We start from the raw sequence: 19112 nt of genomic DNA, 5'->3' as shown, positions 1-19112 counted from the left end.
GCATGTCTCAGTTGATGGTGTTGAGCAGGCAGCGAATTCTGGCACTGTGGAATACTTGACAAGTTCAGAAATAAGTTCTTCTCTGAAAATTTTCTGGGTCAAGGGGGTCTTATTGTTAGCTTTGGCCAGTTCACTATGGAGAATGAAGCTGTTCACAACAGCAATGTCAATGAAATGGAAAAAGAAATTCTTATACCATTTCTTAGTTTTATGTAGAACGTTGTAATAGCCAATAAGTGCATCTGAAACATCAACACCACCCATGTATTTATTATACTCCAGCACTGCTTTGGGAATCGGGATGCTCTCTTTTCCCCAGACACCGTCAGCATTCTTCACACGCCGGTTTACAGTGTAATTTCTATAAGCCGTGTGTATAGTAGAACACATCGTCACTTCTCTAGTGTCCATCCATTTTACGAACAGCAACTTTCCATTTCTAAGCCAACGAATTTCTCCTCTTTTGGCCTTCCTGCTGAGGTCGTTGTTTTAGTCTTTGGAAAGCCTATTCTATTTGTGCGTATGGTGCCACAAGCTAGAGTCTTTTTGGTCAGTAAATCCAGGAAGAGAGTTGGGCTTGTATAAAAATTTTCCATAAAAATATGATAGCCCTGTCCAAGAAGTCTAAAATCTAAAAGCCGGATGACTGACTCGTAGCGGAGGCCTTTACCTGTGTCTTCGGATTTGCCCTCATACACATAAAAGTTCCAGGTGTATGCAGACAATGAATCGGCAAGGACAAACAATTTGAAACCCCATTTTGTGGGCTTGTCCTTCATATATTGTTTTAGCCCTATTCTTGCCTTTGATGCAACCATGCGTTCGTCCACAGATAGTTGTCTTTGTGGTTGAAAATATGTCTTGCATGCGGAAACAATGCTGCCATAGAGGGGTTTTATTTTGAATAATCGGTCATAGCCAGGGCTTCCCTTTTTTCTGGTGTTATCTTCATCCTCCTGTAGATTACAGAGATGAAGGTTCCAAGAAATGCTAAGAAAACGGATTAAGCTGATATATTTTTCACCCAGAGTGCGTGTACTTGGTATAAAATCATCAGACTTCAAGTTTGGGAGGTCCACTCGGCAAGGGGATCATTTGTCCCCGCATATTTTTGCTTTGGCCATTGAACCACTGGCAGAGGCTATTAGAAGCCATAATAGCATAAAAGGTTTCCAAATTAAATCCACATCAAATACGATTGTATTATATTTCTAAAAAGGTAGCAAGACAGGTCAAAAGGGACTTCTCAAAAACCCAGGTTAAGTATGAAAACTTTACAGCTCCCAAAAGAAAGTGGAGGTCTAACATTCCCTAATATGATATTTTACAATTGTGCCTTAAATGTAAGTTTACAGAAGGTGGCCAGAAAGTGTGTATTATTTAATTGGATTAGTGAGAAACCTCCCACTGTCACTCAGTGGTACAGATACATTTTTTGAGTTTTTCCTATGGAAAGAACTGGCATTGTGCCAGTTTAAAAGGGAATGACGACACTTTTATGGACATATGGCGGCCTCTAATGGATTACCTGCCTAAGGATCTAAGTGAAATTATCCAGAGGGGACACACTGGCTTAGAAGGTGCCAGACTGAGCAGACCGGTGATAAGAAATGTTTCTTATTAGGTATACCCCCCACCCCACTTTCTTTATTATTATTATTTTTTATCCTTTATTCGTTTCTTCTCATTTTCTACTTTATTTGAATATTGCTTGTTCATTTTCTACCTTAGCTCAGACCACACCTTAATGATTTATGCTTATATGCATTGTTGATATGTAAATTCAGAAAATAAAATAAAATCAATAAAATAAAAATAAATTTTAACAGAACATGTAATTTGTTTATTTAATGTACAATTACCTAAAGTCGATAAATGTACTGTTAATTACTCCACATTGACCCAAAGAGAGAGACGGGTGAGACAAAGCGCCTGTTACAATACTTGTACTCTCACATAATCAATTATTAATCCATCCATCTTCTTCCGCTTATCCGGGGCCGGGTCGCGGGGGCAGCAGTCTAAGCAGGGATGCCCAGACTTCCCTCTCCCCAGACACTTCCTCTAGCTCTTCCGGGGGGACACCGAGGCGTTCCCAGGCCAGCCGGGAGACATAGTCCCTCCAGCGTGTCCTAGGTCTTCCCCGGGGTCTCCTCCCGGTGGGACGGGACCGGAACACCTTCCCAGGAAGGCGTTCCGGAGGCATCCGAAACAGATGCCCAAGCCACCTCAGCTGACCCCTCTCGATGTGGAGGAGCAGCGGCTCTACTCTGAGCTCCTCCCGGGTGACAGAGCTTCTCACCCTATCTCTAAGGGATCGCCCGGCCACCCTGCGGAGAAAGCTCATTTCGGCCGCCTGTATCCGGGATCTTGTCCTTTCGGTCATGACCCAAAGCTCATGACTATAGGTGAGAGTAGGAACGTAGATTGACTGGTAAATCGAGAGCTTCGCCTTGCGGCTCAGCTCTTTCTTCACCACGACAGACCGATACATCGACTGCATTACTGCAGAAGCTGCACCGATCCGTCTGTCAATCTCCCGTTCCATCCTTCCCTCACTCGTGAACAAGACCCCTAGATACTTAAACTCCTCCACTTGAGGCAGGCACTCTCCACCAACCTGAAGTGGGCAAGCCACCCTTTTCCGACTGAGGACCATGGCCTCGGATTTGGAGGTACTGATTTTCATCCCCACCGCTTCACACTCGGCTGCAAACCGTCCCAGTGCATGCTGAAGGTCCTGGTTAGAAGGGGCCAACACGACAACATCATCTGCAAAGAGCAGAGACGAAATTGTGTGGTCCCCAAACCTGACACCCTCCGGCCCCTGGCTGCGCCTAGAAATTCTGTCCATAAAAATTACGAACAGAACCGGTGACAAAGGGCAGCCCTGCCGGAGTCCAACATGCACTGGCATTACTGCCGGCAATGCGGACCAAGCTCCTGCTTCGGTTGTACAGGGACCTGACAGCCCTTAGCAAAGGACCCAGGACCCCATATTCCCCAAGCACCCTCCACAAGATGCCGCGAGGGACACAGTCGAATGCCTTCTCCAAATCCACAAAACACATGTGGATTGGTTGGGCAAACTCCCATGAACCCTCCAACACCCGTAGAGGGTATAGAGCTGGTCCAGTGTTCCACGGCCCGGACGAAAACCACATTGTTCCTCCTGAATCCGAGGTTCTACTATCGGCCGTATTCTCCTCTCCAGAACCCTGGCATAGACTTTCCCGGGGAGGCTGAGAAGTGTGATCCCCCTATAGTTGGAACACACCCTCCGGTCCCCCTTCTTAAAAAGAGGGACCACCACCCCGGTCTGCCATCCCAGAGGCACTGTCCCCGACCGCCACGCAATGTTGCACAGGCATGTCAACCAAGACAGCCCCACAACATCCAGAGACTTGAGGTACTCAGGGCGGATCTCATCCACCCCCGGTGCCTTGCCACCGAGGAGTTTCTTGACCACCTCTGTGACTTCAGCCCAGGTGATGGACGAGTCCACCTCTGAGCTTCCTCAATGGAAGACGTGACAGCGGGATTGAGGAGATCCTCGAAGTACTCCTTCCACCGCCCGACGACATCCTCAGTTGAGGTCAACAGCTGCCCACCTCTACTGTAAACAGTGTTGGTAGGGCACTGTTTCCCTCTCCTGAGGCGCCGGATGGTTTGCCAGAATCTCTTCGAGGCCAGCCGATAGTCCTTCTCCATGGCCTCACCAAACTCCTCCCAGGCCCGAGTTTTTGCCTCCACAACCACCCGGGCTGCAGCCCGCTTGGCCTGTCGGTACCCGTCAGCTGCCTCAGGAGTCCCACAAGCCAACCAGGCCTGATAGGACTCCTTCTTCAGCTTGACGGCATCCCTTACTTCCGGTGTCCACCACCGGGTTCTGGGATTGCCGCCTCGACAGGCACCGGAGACCTTACGGCCACAGCTCCAAGCGGCTGCTTCGACAATGGCGGTGGAGAACATGGTCCACTCGGACTCAATATCTCCAGCCTCCCTCGGGATCCAGTCGAAGCTCTGCCGGAGGTGGAAGTTAAAGATCTCTCTGACAGGAGACTCGGCCAGACGTTCCCAGCAGACCCTTACAGTACGCTTGGGCCTGACGAGCTTCCTCCCCCGCCATCGGATCCAACTCACCACCAGGTGGTGATCAGTTGACAGCTCCGCCCCTCTCTTCACCCGAGTGTCCAAGACATACGGCCGCAGGTCAGATGAGACGACAACAAAGTCGATCATCGACCTGCGGCCTAGGGTGTCCTGGTGCCACGTGCACTGATGGACACCCTTACGCTTGAACATGGTGTTCGTTATGGACAAACTGTGACTAGCACAGAAGTCCAATAACTGAACACCACTCGGGTTCAGATCAGGGGGGCCGTTCCTCCCAATCACGCCCCTCCAGGTGTCACTGTCGTTGCCCACGTGGGCGTTGAAGTCCCCCAGTAGAACAATAGAGTCCCCAGTCGGAGCACTTTCCAGCACCCCTCCCAGAGACTCCAAGAAGGTCGGGTACTCTGCACTGCCGTTCGGCCCGTAGGCACAAACAACAGTGAGAGACCTATCCCCGACCCGTAGGTGCAGGGAAACGACCCTCTCGTTCACCGGGGTAAACTCCAACACATGGCGGCAGAGCTGGGGAGCTATAAGAAACCCACACCAGCCCGCCGCCTCTCACCATGGGCAACTCCAGAGTGGTGAAGAGTCCATCCTCTCTCAAGGAGTGTGGTTCCAGAGCCCAAGCCGTGCATAGAGGTGATCCCGACTACCTCTAATCGGAACCTCTCAACCTCACGCACTAACTCAGGCTCCTTCCCCGCCAGCGAGGTGACATTCCACGTCCCTAGAGCCAGTTTCCGTGTCCAGAGATCGGGTTGTCTAGGCCCCTGCCTTCGACTGCCGCCCGATCCTCTTCGCACCGGCCCCTTATGGTCCCTCCTGTGGGTGGTGAGCCCACGGGAGGGCGGCCCCACGTCGCTCGTTCGGGCTGAGCCCGGCCGGGCCCCATGGGGGAAGGCCCGGCCACCAGGCGCTCGCATACGAGCCCCAACCCCGGGCCTGGCTCCAGGGTGGGCCCCGGCTGCGCCATACCGTGCGACGTCACGGTACTCAAAATTTTATTCATCATTAAGTTGGAATAAAATTTAAAACAAACTGTAATTAGTCTCTAAATCATTTTCAGTTTGTGAGTATAGAATTCTAACTACAAAATGTAATATATGCTACACCTACCTTGGAAAAGTAATCGAAGGAGGGTGTTCAGAATTGTATGTTCCAGAAGTTGCCTCTAAATTTCAGTATGTTTAAATCAAGTTTAGAATAGTTTTGCAATGTCACAATGTAGCAAAATTTTGCATCATTATTATTTAATAGACAATCGCAGACTCTTATTTGTCTTATCAAAATGGACAGTATGGCGTAAAAATTCCAGAATTCCGGCCATACAGATGAGCTACCGTACCTATGTTTTAAAAACCCTTACTCTATAATAGCTTACACTTAAACAGAAATTAAACACAAACTGTGTGATCCAACAAATGTATTTTATTTAAATTAGCAGACTGAGCTTTTCACAATCTTTGTGAGCATATACTCAGTTAATTGCGACAGTACGGCTGGACACCCACCCTAGAACTGTCTTAATGTACTTACACGATAACCATTTCTATGGCATCATGAATCTGAAGGGATTTCTGGGTGTGTCATGTGATTGTGAGTGGTGTTATACAGGTTTTAACACCTGTGGTGATCATGGCAGTAAACATAGCTGTAGTGTCTGTCTTCGTCAAGATTGTCATATCCAACCCCATAACACAAAGCAGTGCCCAGACTGTAAGCGGATATGTTATTCCGACTTTTGTTATAGACAGCATAAAGGGTTGAAGCTCCACAAAGGTGTGAGTCATTGAGTTAGCGGGTGTGACTAGAAGAAATTGTGTCGATTGTGGCTGTCATTACAACGTTAGTATTACCAAATATAAAGTGCACGGCTAACATGTGTCCCAATTGTAACGTGGATCTGACTGTTGAGATAAATAATCAGTGTTTCATAAAACCCTCTAATACTGAGGACCACAGTAAGTGCTACATATTTTATGATTTTGAGATAATTGCCAATTCTGTGCAAATTTTGTGTGCACAATAAGCTTTGATAACAAGATGTGGTGTTCGGCCAGAGATGGTTGTGTTGCTGCTTTTTTCCAAAGGTTTAGGCAACCGAAATATACTGAATACATAATTATAGCACACAATTCTAAATGTTTCGATGGTTATATCTTAATTATTTGACAGGTGGACAGATCTTCCGGTGTGGTAGGCTGGGACTTTTTGTATGACGTATGTAGGGTGGGATTTCCTTATGACATTGCTGAACTTCCTGTATTAAACATGATTATTATTATTTTATTCTATATTTAACCAAGTACTAATTTATCGCAATGACCTGGGTAGGTCACATTACATTAATTATTTAAAACGTTACTAAAAGAACAAAATCATTTAAAAAAACCTAACAAATTATTTGGCAAAATTGTCTCCCAGTAATCGTTTACAATGCCCTAATGGCACGAATTCCTCCATCTTAATAGTGCGCTGTAACCCATTCCATACGTGAGGGGCAAAGAAAGAAAAGGCTGTTCTACTCAGCTCAGTAGAGATTTTAGGGATCCCTAAATGTATGCGGGGAATGTCCACTGGGGTCATAAAACACAAACATTACAGAAGCCACCCTATATAAACTACTAACATATTTTTTAGTATCCCTTTAATAACCAGAGCTTTCATCATACAATTATGTTAAATGCAAGACTTCAAGAAATCCTTCAAAATCCTGGCACGCATGGCTATTTTAATGTCTGCATGTAATCTAAACGAGTTAATGTGTCAGTAACCAATTTGTTATTTCTACATGTCCATCACCAGAGTACCCACTCCCAACTATGAATATGTATTTGCAGACTACATTGGAAGTTAAATTTAAGACAGGAGTTACCAAAAATAAAGGTGGCTGGTGTAGCCTGTAAGTTTATTTTTTAAAGGTGGTCACAAAAAATGCACTGTTACTGAAGTAGATGTTTTTATTATCTATGGAAATTATTGAAAATAGTCTTTGTGCATGGGGTTATATGGATTGTTTAACTTTGCATTCAATGGCCTTTGTTTGACATACATCTGAGTGTCAGTGTTCTGCCACCATGGATCAATGTGTTGCATTAATAATTTTGCACCTATCAAAAGATAAATAGTACATAGTTGAAAAGGTACCTGCTAAGACCCAGTGAAGGCAGCAGAAGGACCATGAAGATCAGAAAAGTGTAGCACTTGTGCATTGTGGTCCGGTTCTCCCCAGACCTGCCCATTATAAGAAAATACAAAGCAAAAAGCAAATTTGGAATAAAACACAGTACCTATAAACTTACCACATGTACTCTAAAATCCCTACCCAGTCCAGTCTCTGGTTCCTCACTAGGTTTTTTGAACCCCTGGAAGAGGACATGCTTCCTAATCTTTGAGGCTTTAAGCTTGGTATCTGTATAACTTTTATTTAAATAAATAAAATAAAAAAATCATTATCATCATTACTCAGGAAAGAATATGAACATTTGCTCTGGATAAGAGCATCTGGATGATTAATTAAAATAAGTGCCCATTATGTCCTTAAGAGCAGTAATGTCTGCTTATTTATATTATTTTTATGACATCAGAAACTAATTTGGTCCCTTAAAATCTGTACAACCAGTATGGCATACTCTAGGGCAGGGCTATTCAAATCCAGTCCTGGAGGGCCGAAACACTTCTGGTTTTTGGTTCTACCTGCTAGTTGATTGCCTTCACCTGGCATCTCAGGTCTGAATCAGTCCAATACTGTTAGTAGAGGATAAAGCCAGAAATGTTTTGACCCTCGAGGACCGGAATTTAATAGCCCTGCCCAAGGGGCTATTTGAAAAGCATATGGCTAAAGATATGAAAGTGAAGAGTACCTCGTCCAGTGTTTCTCAAAAAAAGCAGAGTAGTAGACAATTGTGGGAAGGAGGGCAGAGAAAGCCCACAGCAGCAACGTCGGGAAGAACTGGGTGACAATGGGATTCTGGAGAAGAATAGGGTGGAAAATAAGACAAACACTTCAATAGTCAAAAAATACTTGTTCCTCAGGCTTCATTCAGCTCTGTGCCAAAAAGCTTTAAATTCTGGGTTGTTAGAGGTGTCCAGTTTTTTCTTAAATTGTCATAACCAAAAGTAACTATCACGAGAGGGCTATAAACTGGTAAAAAACATAAGAAAGATACAACTCTTCTGTCTGGTATAATATTGTTATAAGTATATGTTGCTAATTTGCACCTGCTGTTGAGGACATAAAACCAAGTACACTTTAGCTGTGCTTGCACAGCTGGTATTTCAATAAGTCCATCAGTAGGAAAGCAGATGTATTTGCTGACATATTAAAACTCCGGTTACATGATTACCCCATAATCCTGTTCATTAAATTAGCTCTCGTGGATGGAAAATGTATTCAGTTCTTCAGCAATATCTTTTTGAAAGCCTCAAGAGGTATGCATAGGTATGCATAAGCACCACAGTCATGACAGTAAACTGCAAATGTCTACTGTCTATAGAATGATATTTTTTGGCACATATGATTTGAAATTATAATGACAATGGGGTTAAAGTGCAGATTGTCATCTTAAATTACAGGGCAGTTTTTTTTGTCCCAAAAATAATAGATAAAATTAACATTGGATGCAGTTAATTGTTCTTGGTCACATAGTTTTTTGCATTCAATGATTGTTTGAAGTCCATGGGATATCTTTATGGTTATGCTTGTCTCGGCATGTACTGCAGCCTTTCTGATTTTTCAGAGCCTTTCTGCCTTCCATCTTGCCTTTGGCATGTTAAAGGCATGCTCAACTGGATTTTAGGAACAGGTGATTGATGGATAGCTAATTGTATTTGGTGTCATTGTCCTGCTGTACGAGGAAGCACCTCATTGCCCTGCTGTATGATAAACCCCTGTCCAATGAGAATAAAGTAATTTTCTTATATCTGAGCAGATACGATGTTTTATGTACTATCCAGAATTTAACCCAGCTGCTGCAGTCAGGAGGTACATCATGAATTTTGTTTTTGAGCGATGCATCAGGTATTTTCTTATTTTCTCAACAGTACAGGAAGACAACATCAGTAATTTAGCTGCTTTTACATATTATTTTAACATGGAACATTTCACTTAATGTATAGTGCCTTTGGAAAGCGTTCAGATCCCTTAATTTTCTCCACATGTTGGTGTGTTAGAGATTTAATTTAAATGTTATTTCTGCCATTAATCCACACACAATTCCTCTTAATGTAGCACATTCTGTTTTGCACATTCTATTTGTGCAAATAATTTTTTTATTAAAAATAGAAATACTGAAATAATCACAATTCATTCCCTTTATTGAGTTTGTAGAAGCGCCTTTGGCAGTAATCACTGCTAGAGTCTTCTTGGGTATGCCTCTAACAGGTTTTCACATCAGGATTTGGGGAGTTTCTCCCATTCTCCCTCGCTGATCCTTTCAAGCTCTGTCAGACTGGATTGGGAGCATTGGTGATACAGTGATCTTCCGGGCTCCCCCCAGATGTCCTATGGGCTTTGGCTGGGCCACTCAAAGACATTTGTTCCATGTCTCCTCTGGTGCCAAACAATGGTATTTTACCCCAAGTCCACACTTTGTTCTGTTTGCATTGACACAAGCCAGTGCCAGTCAGCTATGGCCCAGTAGCTTGGCTTTCACTTGTGCCCCGTTTTCACTAGTGCCAAACAATGGTGTTTTACCTCAAAGGCTTCTCGTAAAGGTTTTCATCCAATCTAACAAACAGATCCCTGATGAAATAAAGAAAATAAAGCAACAGTACAGGAAAGCAAAGACTCTCAATGAAAAAAGTTGGAACAAATAAAAGTGGTACGATGCCATTGACTCAATAGAAGTATGGAGCAATGAGACTTCGTATTATAAACAAACTGAGCATGGCGTTATTTTGGTTTTACCACCAGAAAAATTACACCTTTTATTTTCCGGAACCGCAAAGCCACCCCATCTGAGCCCTTCAAGTCCTTGGTACTAAACATATAGTCCAAACTATATACCACCACAATAGATTTGAAATGAAACAACCGAGATGCAATTGAAGCGCAGACTTTCAGCTTTGATTCAAGGGGTTGAACAAAAATATTGTTTGAAACGTTTAAGAATTGCAACCATTTTCATATACAGTCCCCTTATTTCAGGAGCTCAAATTGGAAAAATGAACATAATCATAAATAAAAATGTTAATACTTTGTTTGAGAATCCTTTGCAGACATTGAGTGCTTCAAGTCTGGAACGCATGGACATCACCAAACGTTGGGTTTCTTCCTTTGTGACACTTTGCCAGGCCTGTACTGCAGTTGTTTTCAGTTGTTTGTTGCTCATGTGTCTTTCTGCAAGTTAGGTCTTAAGCAAGTGAAATGCATGCTCGATTGGGTAGAGATCAGGTGATTGACTCAGCCATTGCATAACATTCCACTTCTTTGCTGACGTTGGCTGAATCTGAGCAGACAATACAGCTCCGGAAAGAGACCACGGCACCTTTTTCTTTCCTTTCCAAATGAGTTGAAAAGGAAGGTTTTGAGTGAGGAACAGAAGGGTTAAAATTAAGAGACCACTGCAAATTGAACGCTTCTTTTCCTCACTCAAACGTTCCTTTTCAACTTTTTGGGAAAGTAAAGAAAAAGGTGGAGTGGTCAAATTATTTTCCAGAGCTGTATTTGGGACCTGAAATCTATGTAGCTGGCCTACACACGGTGGAAGAGAAGGTGAGAGCCATATCAGAAGCCCCAGCTCCAAAATCTGTCACAGAGCTCAAATCATTTCAGGGACTACTCAACTATTATGGTTGTTTTCTTCCAAACCTGTCCACTGTCTTGGCGCCACTGCATAAACAGTTGCAGAAACAAGTCCTGCAGCTCTGGGGTCCGGAGAAGACAAGTGCATTTGCACAAGCAAAGGCTCTGCTGAAGTATTCGGAAGTACTGGTGCTTTATGACTGTAAGAAACCCCTGGTTTTATTGTGCGACGCTTCTCCTTATGGCATAGAAGCGGTTCTTTCCCATACAATGCCAGATGTCTTAGAGTTACCCATCAGCTATGCATCACGGTCCTTGGCCCCAGCGGAAAAAAGTATAGTTCTGTCACGCATTAACATCACATCAAGTTTGAATATTTCTTTAAACATTTTCTTTAAACATTTCTTATTAAATTTCCTCCACCCCAAATAGCATCTATGAACTGTATTGCTTTTGCCACTGGCCCTTTTAACAGTTTTATTAGCACATTATAGAGTGGCCTTTTATTGTGGCAAGACTAAGGCACACCTGTGCAATAATCATGCTGTCTAATCAGCATCTTGATATATGCCACACCTGTGAAGTATATGGATTATCTCGGCAAAGGAGAAGCATTCACTAGCCAGTAAAGTTTTTGTCTATTCGGAAAAAATCGAAATGCATACTTTGTTTTGACTGTGAGAGGAATCAATCACGGAACCTATAGCATGCAGGTCCGCTTCTCTAACCACTACGCAATTTAACAAGGTCGGTTGGTTGGTTGGTCAGATCTGACCCCCTTGAAAACTTGGAATTTGATCAAGAGGAAGATGGATGGTCACAAGACATCAAAAAGTGCCAAGCTACTTGGATTAATGTGTCAGGAGTGGCATAAAGTCACCCAACAGCAATGTGAAATCAGGGTTATTCTACCAAATATAGATTTCAAAACTCTCACTAAGTTAAAATATAAGCATTTTGTTGTTGAAAAATTTATATAAATTTGTTTTCTTTGCATTATTTGAAAAGAATGCATATGTTTTTGGTTATTTTGACCAGTTGATATTTTCTACAAATAAAAACTCTAAATGACAACATTTTTATTTGGAATTTGAGAGTAATGTTGTCAGTAGTTTATACCATAAAACAAAACTGTTCATTTTACTCAAACACATACCTATGAATAGTAAAACCAGAGAAACTGATAATTTTGCAGTGGTCTCTTAATTTTTTCCAGAGATGTATATAAATAGTTAATGGTAGTTAGGGAAGAGAGGGCTGAATAATCCCTCATAATTGCCTGGAGGAACAGGGTAGTCTACCCCTGTCCACCTAGTTGGATTGCTTGTTTTTTAGTTCTTGGGATTAACAGTAATAATAACTGGAATAACATACACCCTGGTTTACTTAAAGGAGTGTGGAGTATTGGGGGTGTTGCAGTAGTGTACTTAGCCAGGTCAAAGGACAAAAGGGGGCAGAGTGGGGAAGCAAGAAAAAAGAAAAATGGCGCTTGTTATGAAAACAGATGACCTTGTTCAATCCTATTAAAACTAAGAATTTCACACATTTCATTGTACCAAGATTATTTTTTCTCAAGCCTTGTCTTGGCTGTGTGCTTTGGATCATTTCAATGCTAAAAGATGAATATTCAGCCTGTCCGAGGACTTGCGCTTTCTAGATCCAAATTTCATCTTGGATCTTGTGGTTTAATGAGGAAGCTGTATGTGACGCAGTAGCGTCTTGGTGCGATGAAAGCAAAGAGACTGTTGTCTAAGTAACTTCAGTTGTTGTGTTTACATGTATGTAAACAAATTCTACGTGGCTTTAACAATTAAACAGTTGATGCACAAAGCTATCAAGAGTGGATTTGATGGTTGAAGACTTTTTAATTACCAAGATCATGTCAGTATAAAGCATTTTAATAATCTGAACAAGCATATGGAAACAGTCAGGAACACATCTGATGATTGGCCACGATTGGTGTCAAACGGCATTGAAACAAATGGTAGTTTCTTGGTCCAGGGTACCATAGCAGGGTTTAGCGTTATCATCAAAGGAGTCACACAGCCAGTCCTCAGCCTTGGGTTCTTCAAACTCCGATTGGTTGTATTCTTGAGACATGTTTCGTAAAATCTGCCGACTGCTAGTCACTTGCGGTCTGTCTGTTTTTATACTGTGTTGAGGACAGTGTTAGCTTAAGGCGGGGCTTCAGGGTTGTATGTCAGTCGAACAGTCCGCAGTCGCAGTCACACTATCTTGCTGACATTGTCAGGAAATAGTTCCAAACTAACAGAGTCATACTGTTTCATTCCCTCGATTACGTTAAACATTACCATATTGTGTGTCTTGTTTTGGGCCCGTTGTTTAATTTGTGTTTAATTTGGGCTTCAGGGTTGTATGTCAGTCGAACAGTCCGCAGTCGCAGTCACACTATCTTGCTGACATTGTCAGGAAATAGTTCCAAACTAACAGAGTCATACTGTTTCATTCCCTCGATTACTTTAAACATTACCATATTGTGTGTCTTGTTTTGGGCCCGTTGTTTAATTTGTGTTTAATTTGGGCCCAAATTAAACACTTTTAGAAAGGTGGTCCATAAACTGGCATTAAAGATAATTTGATCAGTCAAAACAGCCTTAAACTCTTGGTCTTCGGGTAATTCATAAAATGCAACCTCCGGTATCTCAGGATTGAAAATGTATCCACCGAGCCGCCCGTTGTCCAACTTCCACTCCTGTGCCAACATACCTTGGTGTAATTGATGAATTTGTGTTAAACTCTGCATTGGTTTCTTCAGGGCTGGCATGTTGATCGTGTCTTTACCAGCCTTTTGTAATCTCTTGCCAACTCGCTGAGCAGCGGTTAAACTGGTAGCTTTCAACTGTGTTTCACCCAAAATGTTGATCACTGACAATCCGCCATGGTTTGTAATGTGTACACAGGTTTACTCAAGCAAGAGAATGACCATCACTGGGGTCTGCGTGGCTTAAATACACAGACCACGCAAATCATCTCATAAAATATGAAAGGTTAACACCCACCGGTTGTAGGACATATGGTGTAGCACTTGTCGGAGCATAAAATCCCGGGGGATTTAACATTCCTGAAACCAGGCGCCATTTCGTTAAACATCAAATCTCTTGCTGCTGATATAATGCCTATTTATTGCCTGGGAATTTAACATTCTAAAACCCATGTGTTAAACATCAAACGTATCACTACTGTTATAACACAAGCTTGTTCAAGAGAGGGAGCTGTAGAGTATAGTATCGTCAGCATAACATCTTTATTTGAAATTTTTTAGAGTTACAGATCTCATTAATATCTAGACTGTATAATAATAGGACCCTATAGGACCTATTAATATAGGACCCTATAAGAGAAGTAGATTTAATTATGTTCCGCCATTAAAGTAATGACACAGATTTTAGCAAGGAATACAGATTAATCACTAAAGTTTTCCAAAAGCCCTGGAATTAATGTTAGCTGAAATATATGTGTTAGAGCTCCAGAAAACAAGTAGTGCAGCACTGACCAATTAGCTGGGATTTAGCATATCAACCTGGATTTTTTTTGTGTCTAGAAGTAGCAACAAATCAACAACCTCGTTTCAGTGAACTGACTCAGCAAAAATCCTGCATAATTATTTGATTAGTTTCAATAGACTGGAACATTTCTAAATTATTTGTTTATTTTGTGGCATTTTGAGCAGAATAATGGCAAGAAAAATCTAAAATACAACAAAACGTGGAGAAAGTGAAGGTAATTCTGCTATTAAAAGCTGCTGCTGCTTGAATTAAAAAAAATACTTTGGAACTTTGCTGAACATTGGGGAATACACAAGCTTTTCTTACATTCAAATACTCCACTGGTTTGGTGACATTGAACTTGTCCATAGTGGAGATGATGATGGCAGGTGTGGTGAGGAAGAAGAGCAGAAGAAAGAGGATGCAGTTGATGATGAAGCAGCGAATCCACCAGGAACCCCCCCCCAATGATAAGTGTTCCCTGTCAGAAAGAAGTTTGCACAGATATAATTTCTCAAAAGCAAGTAAACATGTGATCCTAGCATGCATGTGTAATATGTACATTCATAGACTGTGCAGAACAGATGCTCATGGACAAAGAATTATTCAGCATTTGTTAAGGAGGGGGGTGTCTCCTTAAGCGTTTCTAGACAACATAAATAATTTTACCCCAAATTTTATTTTTGGGGCACTTGTTCTTACCAGCGCACATTTTGAGGGTCAGGGGCATAACTGACACTCCAGTTGTAGACATGGAGACTTTCGCTGAACTGGGATGACCTAGGTTCCTGGCGACATGAACATCCATGGCACTGGCAGGCATTGAAGTCCTTTAGGATTCTAGGAAGATGAGTAAACGGCAGGAAAAGTTAGTTGGCTTAAAATGCTTTCAATAAATACAGAAAAACTCAAAAAAGTAAGGGAACATGTAATAATCACAGTATAAGACCAAGTGAATTAAACTTCAGGAATATCAATCTGTCCAGTTAGGAAGCATAAGTTATTGTGAATCAGTGCATAATTATAACAGTGATGTAGTTGGAACTACAAACATTTGGCTTTTAGATTCGTTATAACCTGTTATGTTAGGAGAACATTGTGTGTACTGTTGTTTAGAAAACGATTTTCAAGAACTAATAAGAGTTTCAGCGTTCTATGCGTTTGATATAGTGCAATTACAGTTTGACGCAATCTACCCGATCTTACCGCTGTAAGAAAACGCTGTAATTAGATGAGCGACATCTGTACACACATCCCACAACTGGACATATCTACAACTCCTCCCCACATATACACAAAACCCTCAACTTTAGATATTTGTTTGTATATTCTTTAGTAATTATTATTATAGTTTTCTGTAATGAACTACAACAACTCCCGTTACAGGTCGAATTTAAACTAATGAACACTTTTTAGCTGTACTGAGTATCTCCATGTCAAAAATGTCTCCAGACGTTGGTTCATTTGCCAAGAGGGGTGACCAGACCCCTTAACACTAGAACCGCCAGGCCTTTCAGACCCCCAGTATCCGCCAGAGCCAAACACTGTTTCACATCATTAAAATATGAATCGTCCCTATTATTTTTATCTTTCTTTTCATTGTAAAGCACATTGAATTGGTGTCATTGAACAAGTACAGTACAATGAAATGCAGTTAGAATCTACCCAGAAGTGCAAATAGAAGACTGCAAAACATTTAAGAACAAAGTGTAAGTGGGATGTATAAATGTTCAATGGAGGCAAATAAAAGTACAAATGGCAATTCTAAATGTGCAATGAATGCAAATTGAAGATGCAAGGTAGCACGTGCAACTGAAATGCAGTAACATGTAACAGCTGTTACATGTTACATAGTTTGCATTGTTTCAATAACAATTCATTTGTTAAATAGTCAAAAATATTGTTGGTATTTTGTAGTGCAAATATTTATTTATACATTTGATGAATTAGCCTACATAAGATGCTGAATCTTCAGTAGAATATGCAGAAAAAATGTATACACAGATGATAGGATTTTTGATATTTTGTTTCTCTCCTAATGAAAAACAGCAACGTGTAATACATTTGTGGAATGGCTGAGAATATAGCTTGCATTATGTTTCAATAAAAAAGTATTTGTTGAACAGTCAAGGTATCGCTGGTATTTTGTTTCGCGAATTGTTATATTCATATGATCATTCAAATTCAACCAAGGATCTGATCATTCATCCATTTATGTCCATTTAAGCAGGTAAATAGTGTTTAAATAGTTTTACGTCCATGAGTTAAGAATTCTGACAAAAGAACAATGTAATATACACCGATTTAGGAAAAGCTTTAAAAATTGTAGTTTTTCATTACAAACTCAAACATAAATTGGCGTAGACATTTGGCAATTCTAGTAAAAAATGTAGAGACCACCGCACCTTTTTCTTTCCTTTACAAAAAAGTCAAAAAGTAAGATTTTGAGTGAGGAACAGAAGGGTTAAAATTAAGAGACCACTGCAAATTGAACGCTTCTGTTCCTCACTCAAAACTTTTCTTTTCAACTTTTTTGTAAAGGAAAGAAAAAGGTGTAGTCGTCCCTTAATTCTTTCCAGAGCTGTAAGTGGGCAAAGTTACAGCAGAGAAAAAATATAGCATATATGTAAATTATATATATTTTTTAAAAGTGATATTTTCTCAAAGGGTCCATTAAACACTTCAATTTGAACACTATTTGATGTGTCAGGCTTTACAGGGTTAAAATGGCTTTGGATTCTGTCACAAACCTGTAAAAATACATAAATACAGTGGGGGGAACAAGTATTTGATACACTGCCAATTTTGCAGGTCTGTAATTTTTATCATAGGTACTCTTCAACGATGAGTGACTGAATCTAAAACAAAAATCCAAAAAGTCACATTGTATGATTTTTAAGTAATTCATTTGCATTTGATTGCATGACATAAGTATTTGATGCATTAGAAAAGCAGAACTAGTCCTGTCCCCTTTGCAGAAAAGCACAGTTGGGATGGTGTTCTTGGGGTTGTACTCATCCTTCTTCTTCCTCCAAACACGGCGAGAGGAGTTTAGACCAAAAAGCTTTATTTTTGTCTCATCAGACCACATGACCTCCTCCCATCCTTCCTCTGGATCATCTAGATGGTCATTGGCAAACTTCAGACAGGCCTGGACATGCGCTGGCTTGAGCAAGGGGACCTTGCGTGCGCTGCAGGATATTAATCCATGATGGTGTAGTGTGTTACAAATGGTTTTCTTTGAGACTGTGATCCCAGCCAGGGGCGGCGCCAGCCGATTTTGCCGGGGCTTCGGCCCCGGATGTTTTGAGTGTAGCCCCGAATCTCGAATGAGGGAAAAAAATTTTTTTTTATTTTTTTAAGCCTATGTAAACCCGCGAAATCATAAGTTGTCCTATTTCGTTGCGCTTTGGCTTTGCACGTACTGCATACAGCCTGTAAAAATATACCTTAAAAATAATCTAGCCATATAGGCCTACATTACTTTGCTGCCGTTTCTTCCTCCCTTTTGAATATGTAGCAGGTAGGGGAGGGGCTAGCCTAGTAGCAAAGTCAAGTGTCTGAGCGTGCGATTTAATAACGACAGACAGCGAGCGGGAAATGAAAAATGAAGCAAACAAGACTTTGGGGATTCTTTGGAAAGAAGTCAGTGGGTAAGAAATTAATTCAGTTTTTTTATCCTTTAAATCTAAAGATCATCTTCTGGCTGTCTTTCACTGTATGTCTATTTGTTAACTACTGTAGCTAGTTATTAGGCTACTAGCATCACTTGTATGTTACTAGTAGCATCTGATATAAGTTAGTATGATACTAGCAAGCAAGTGATAGAGGATTGCTCAATCAAATATAAAATAATGTGATCATCATCATCAATCATTAAACAGTGTGTAAATCAAAAGTAAAAAAAAAAAACGCTTAATATTACCAAATGAAATGAAGGGTAAGTTAACCCACAAATAGCCTATAACAACTGTCTGTGAAGGTTTGGACTTTGGACTCGATCTACTCCATCTGTGTTTTTTATTATTATTCTGAATCTGTTCTGAATCTGATCAAGGTGTAGTCTTTAACTTTTTTTGTTTAAAATGTTGCCTTTCTTTATGAAAGTTACCAAGAAAAACAAAAGCAGGTGATGAGAAAGACAAAAGCAAGTGATGAGAAAGACAAAAGCAAGTGATGAGAAAGACAAAAGCAAGTGATGAGAAAGACAAAAGCAAGTGATGAGAAAGACAAAAGCAAGTGATGAGAAAGACAAAAGCAGGTGATGAGAAAGACAAAAGCAGGTGATGAGAAAGACAAAAGCAGGTGATGAGAAAGACAAAAGCAAGTGGATGAGAAAGACAAAAGCAGGTGATGAGAAAGACAAAAGCAAGTGATGAGAAAGACAAAAGCAGATGGATGAGAGAGTAATATAACAAATATAGAAGGACATACCTGATAGACAGCAAGAGTTGAATAGTGTATGTTGTATGTTGACTCTGTGTATGTGTATTGAGCATAATGTAAAGATGTCCTGTTTATTGTTATCATGCTCAGTTGAGCAATGGTTATGTTTTCCATATCCAAAACAAAGGTTATGCTCAGTTGAGCACTGAGAGGATGTTAGCCTGCCTTAAATATAATGTTAAAGATTTATTTTGACTGAAAGTAAAGTGTTACTGTAATAAAAAAAACTCTTCGAGTGATCCCTGTATTTGCATAAAATGCTCTGGGCTAAGCCCCAGATGTCCTTCAATGCTGGA

General features: G+C 41.1%; 1 protein-coding gene across 10 annotated transcripts in view; it reads right to left on the bottom strand.

Moving 5' to 3' along the window:
- LOC105027157 (CSC1-like protein 2) overlaps positions 1-19112 on the bottom strand; it is a 299336-nt gene that overhangs the window by 51748 nt on the left and 228476 nt on the right. For all 10 annotated transcript variants that reach the window (XM_034294237.1, XM_034294244.1, XM_020044463.3 and 7 more), the window contains 4 exons: positions 15073-15210; positions 14698-14851; positions 7983-8089; positions 7267-7353 (listed from right to left, as the gene is read on the bottom strand). In XM_034294237.1, the coding sequence (XP_034150128.1) occupies positions 7267-7353; positions 7983-8089; positions 14698-14851; positions 15073-15210 (486 nt within the window). The remainder of the gene's footprint in view (positions 1-7266; positions 7354-7982; positions 8090-14697; positions 14852-15072; positions 15211-19112) is intronic.

Source organism: Esox lucius, chromosome 9 (genome assembly GCF_011004845.1).
Source record: "Esox lucius isolate fEsoLuc1 chromosome 9, fEsoLuc1.pri, whole genome shotgun sequence".
Lineage (NCBI taxonomy): Eukaryota > Metazoa > Chordata > Actinopteri > Esociformes > Esocidae > Esox > Esox lucius.
This window is presented reverse-complemented; position numbering and strand designations above follow the sequence as displayed.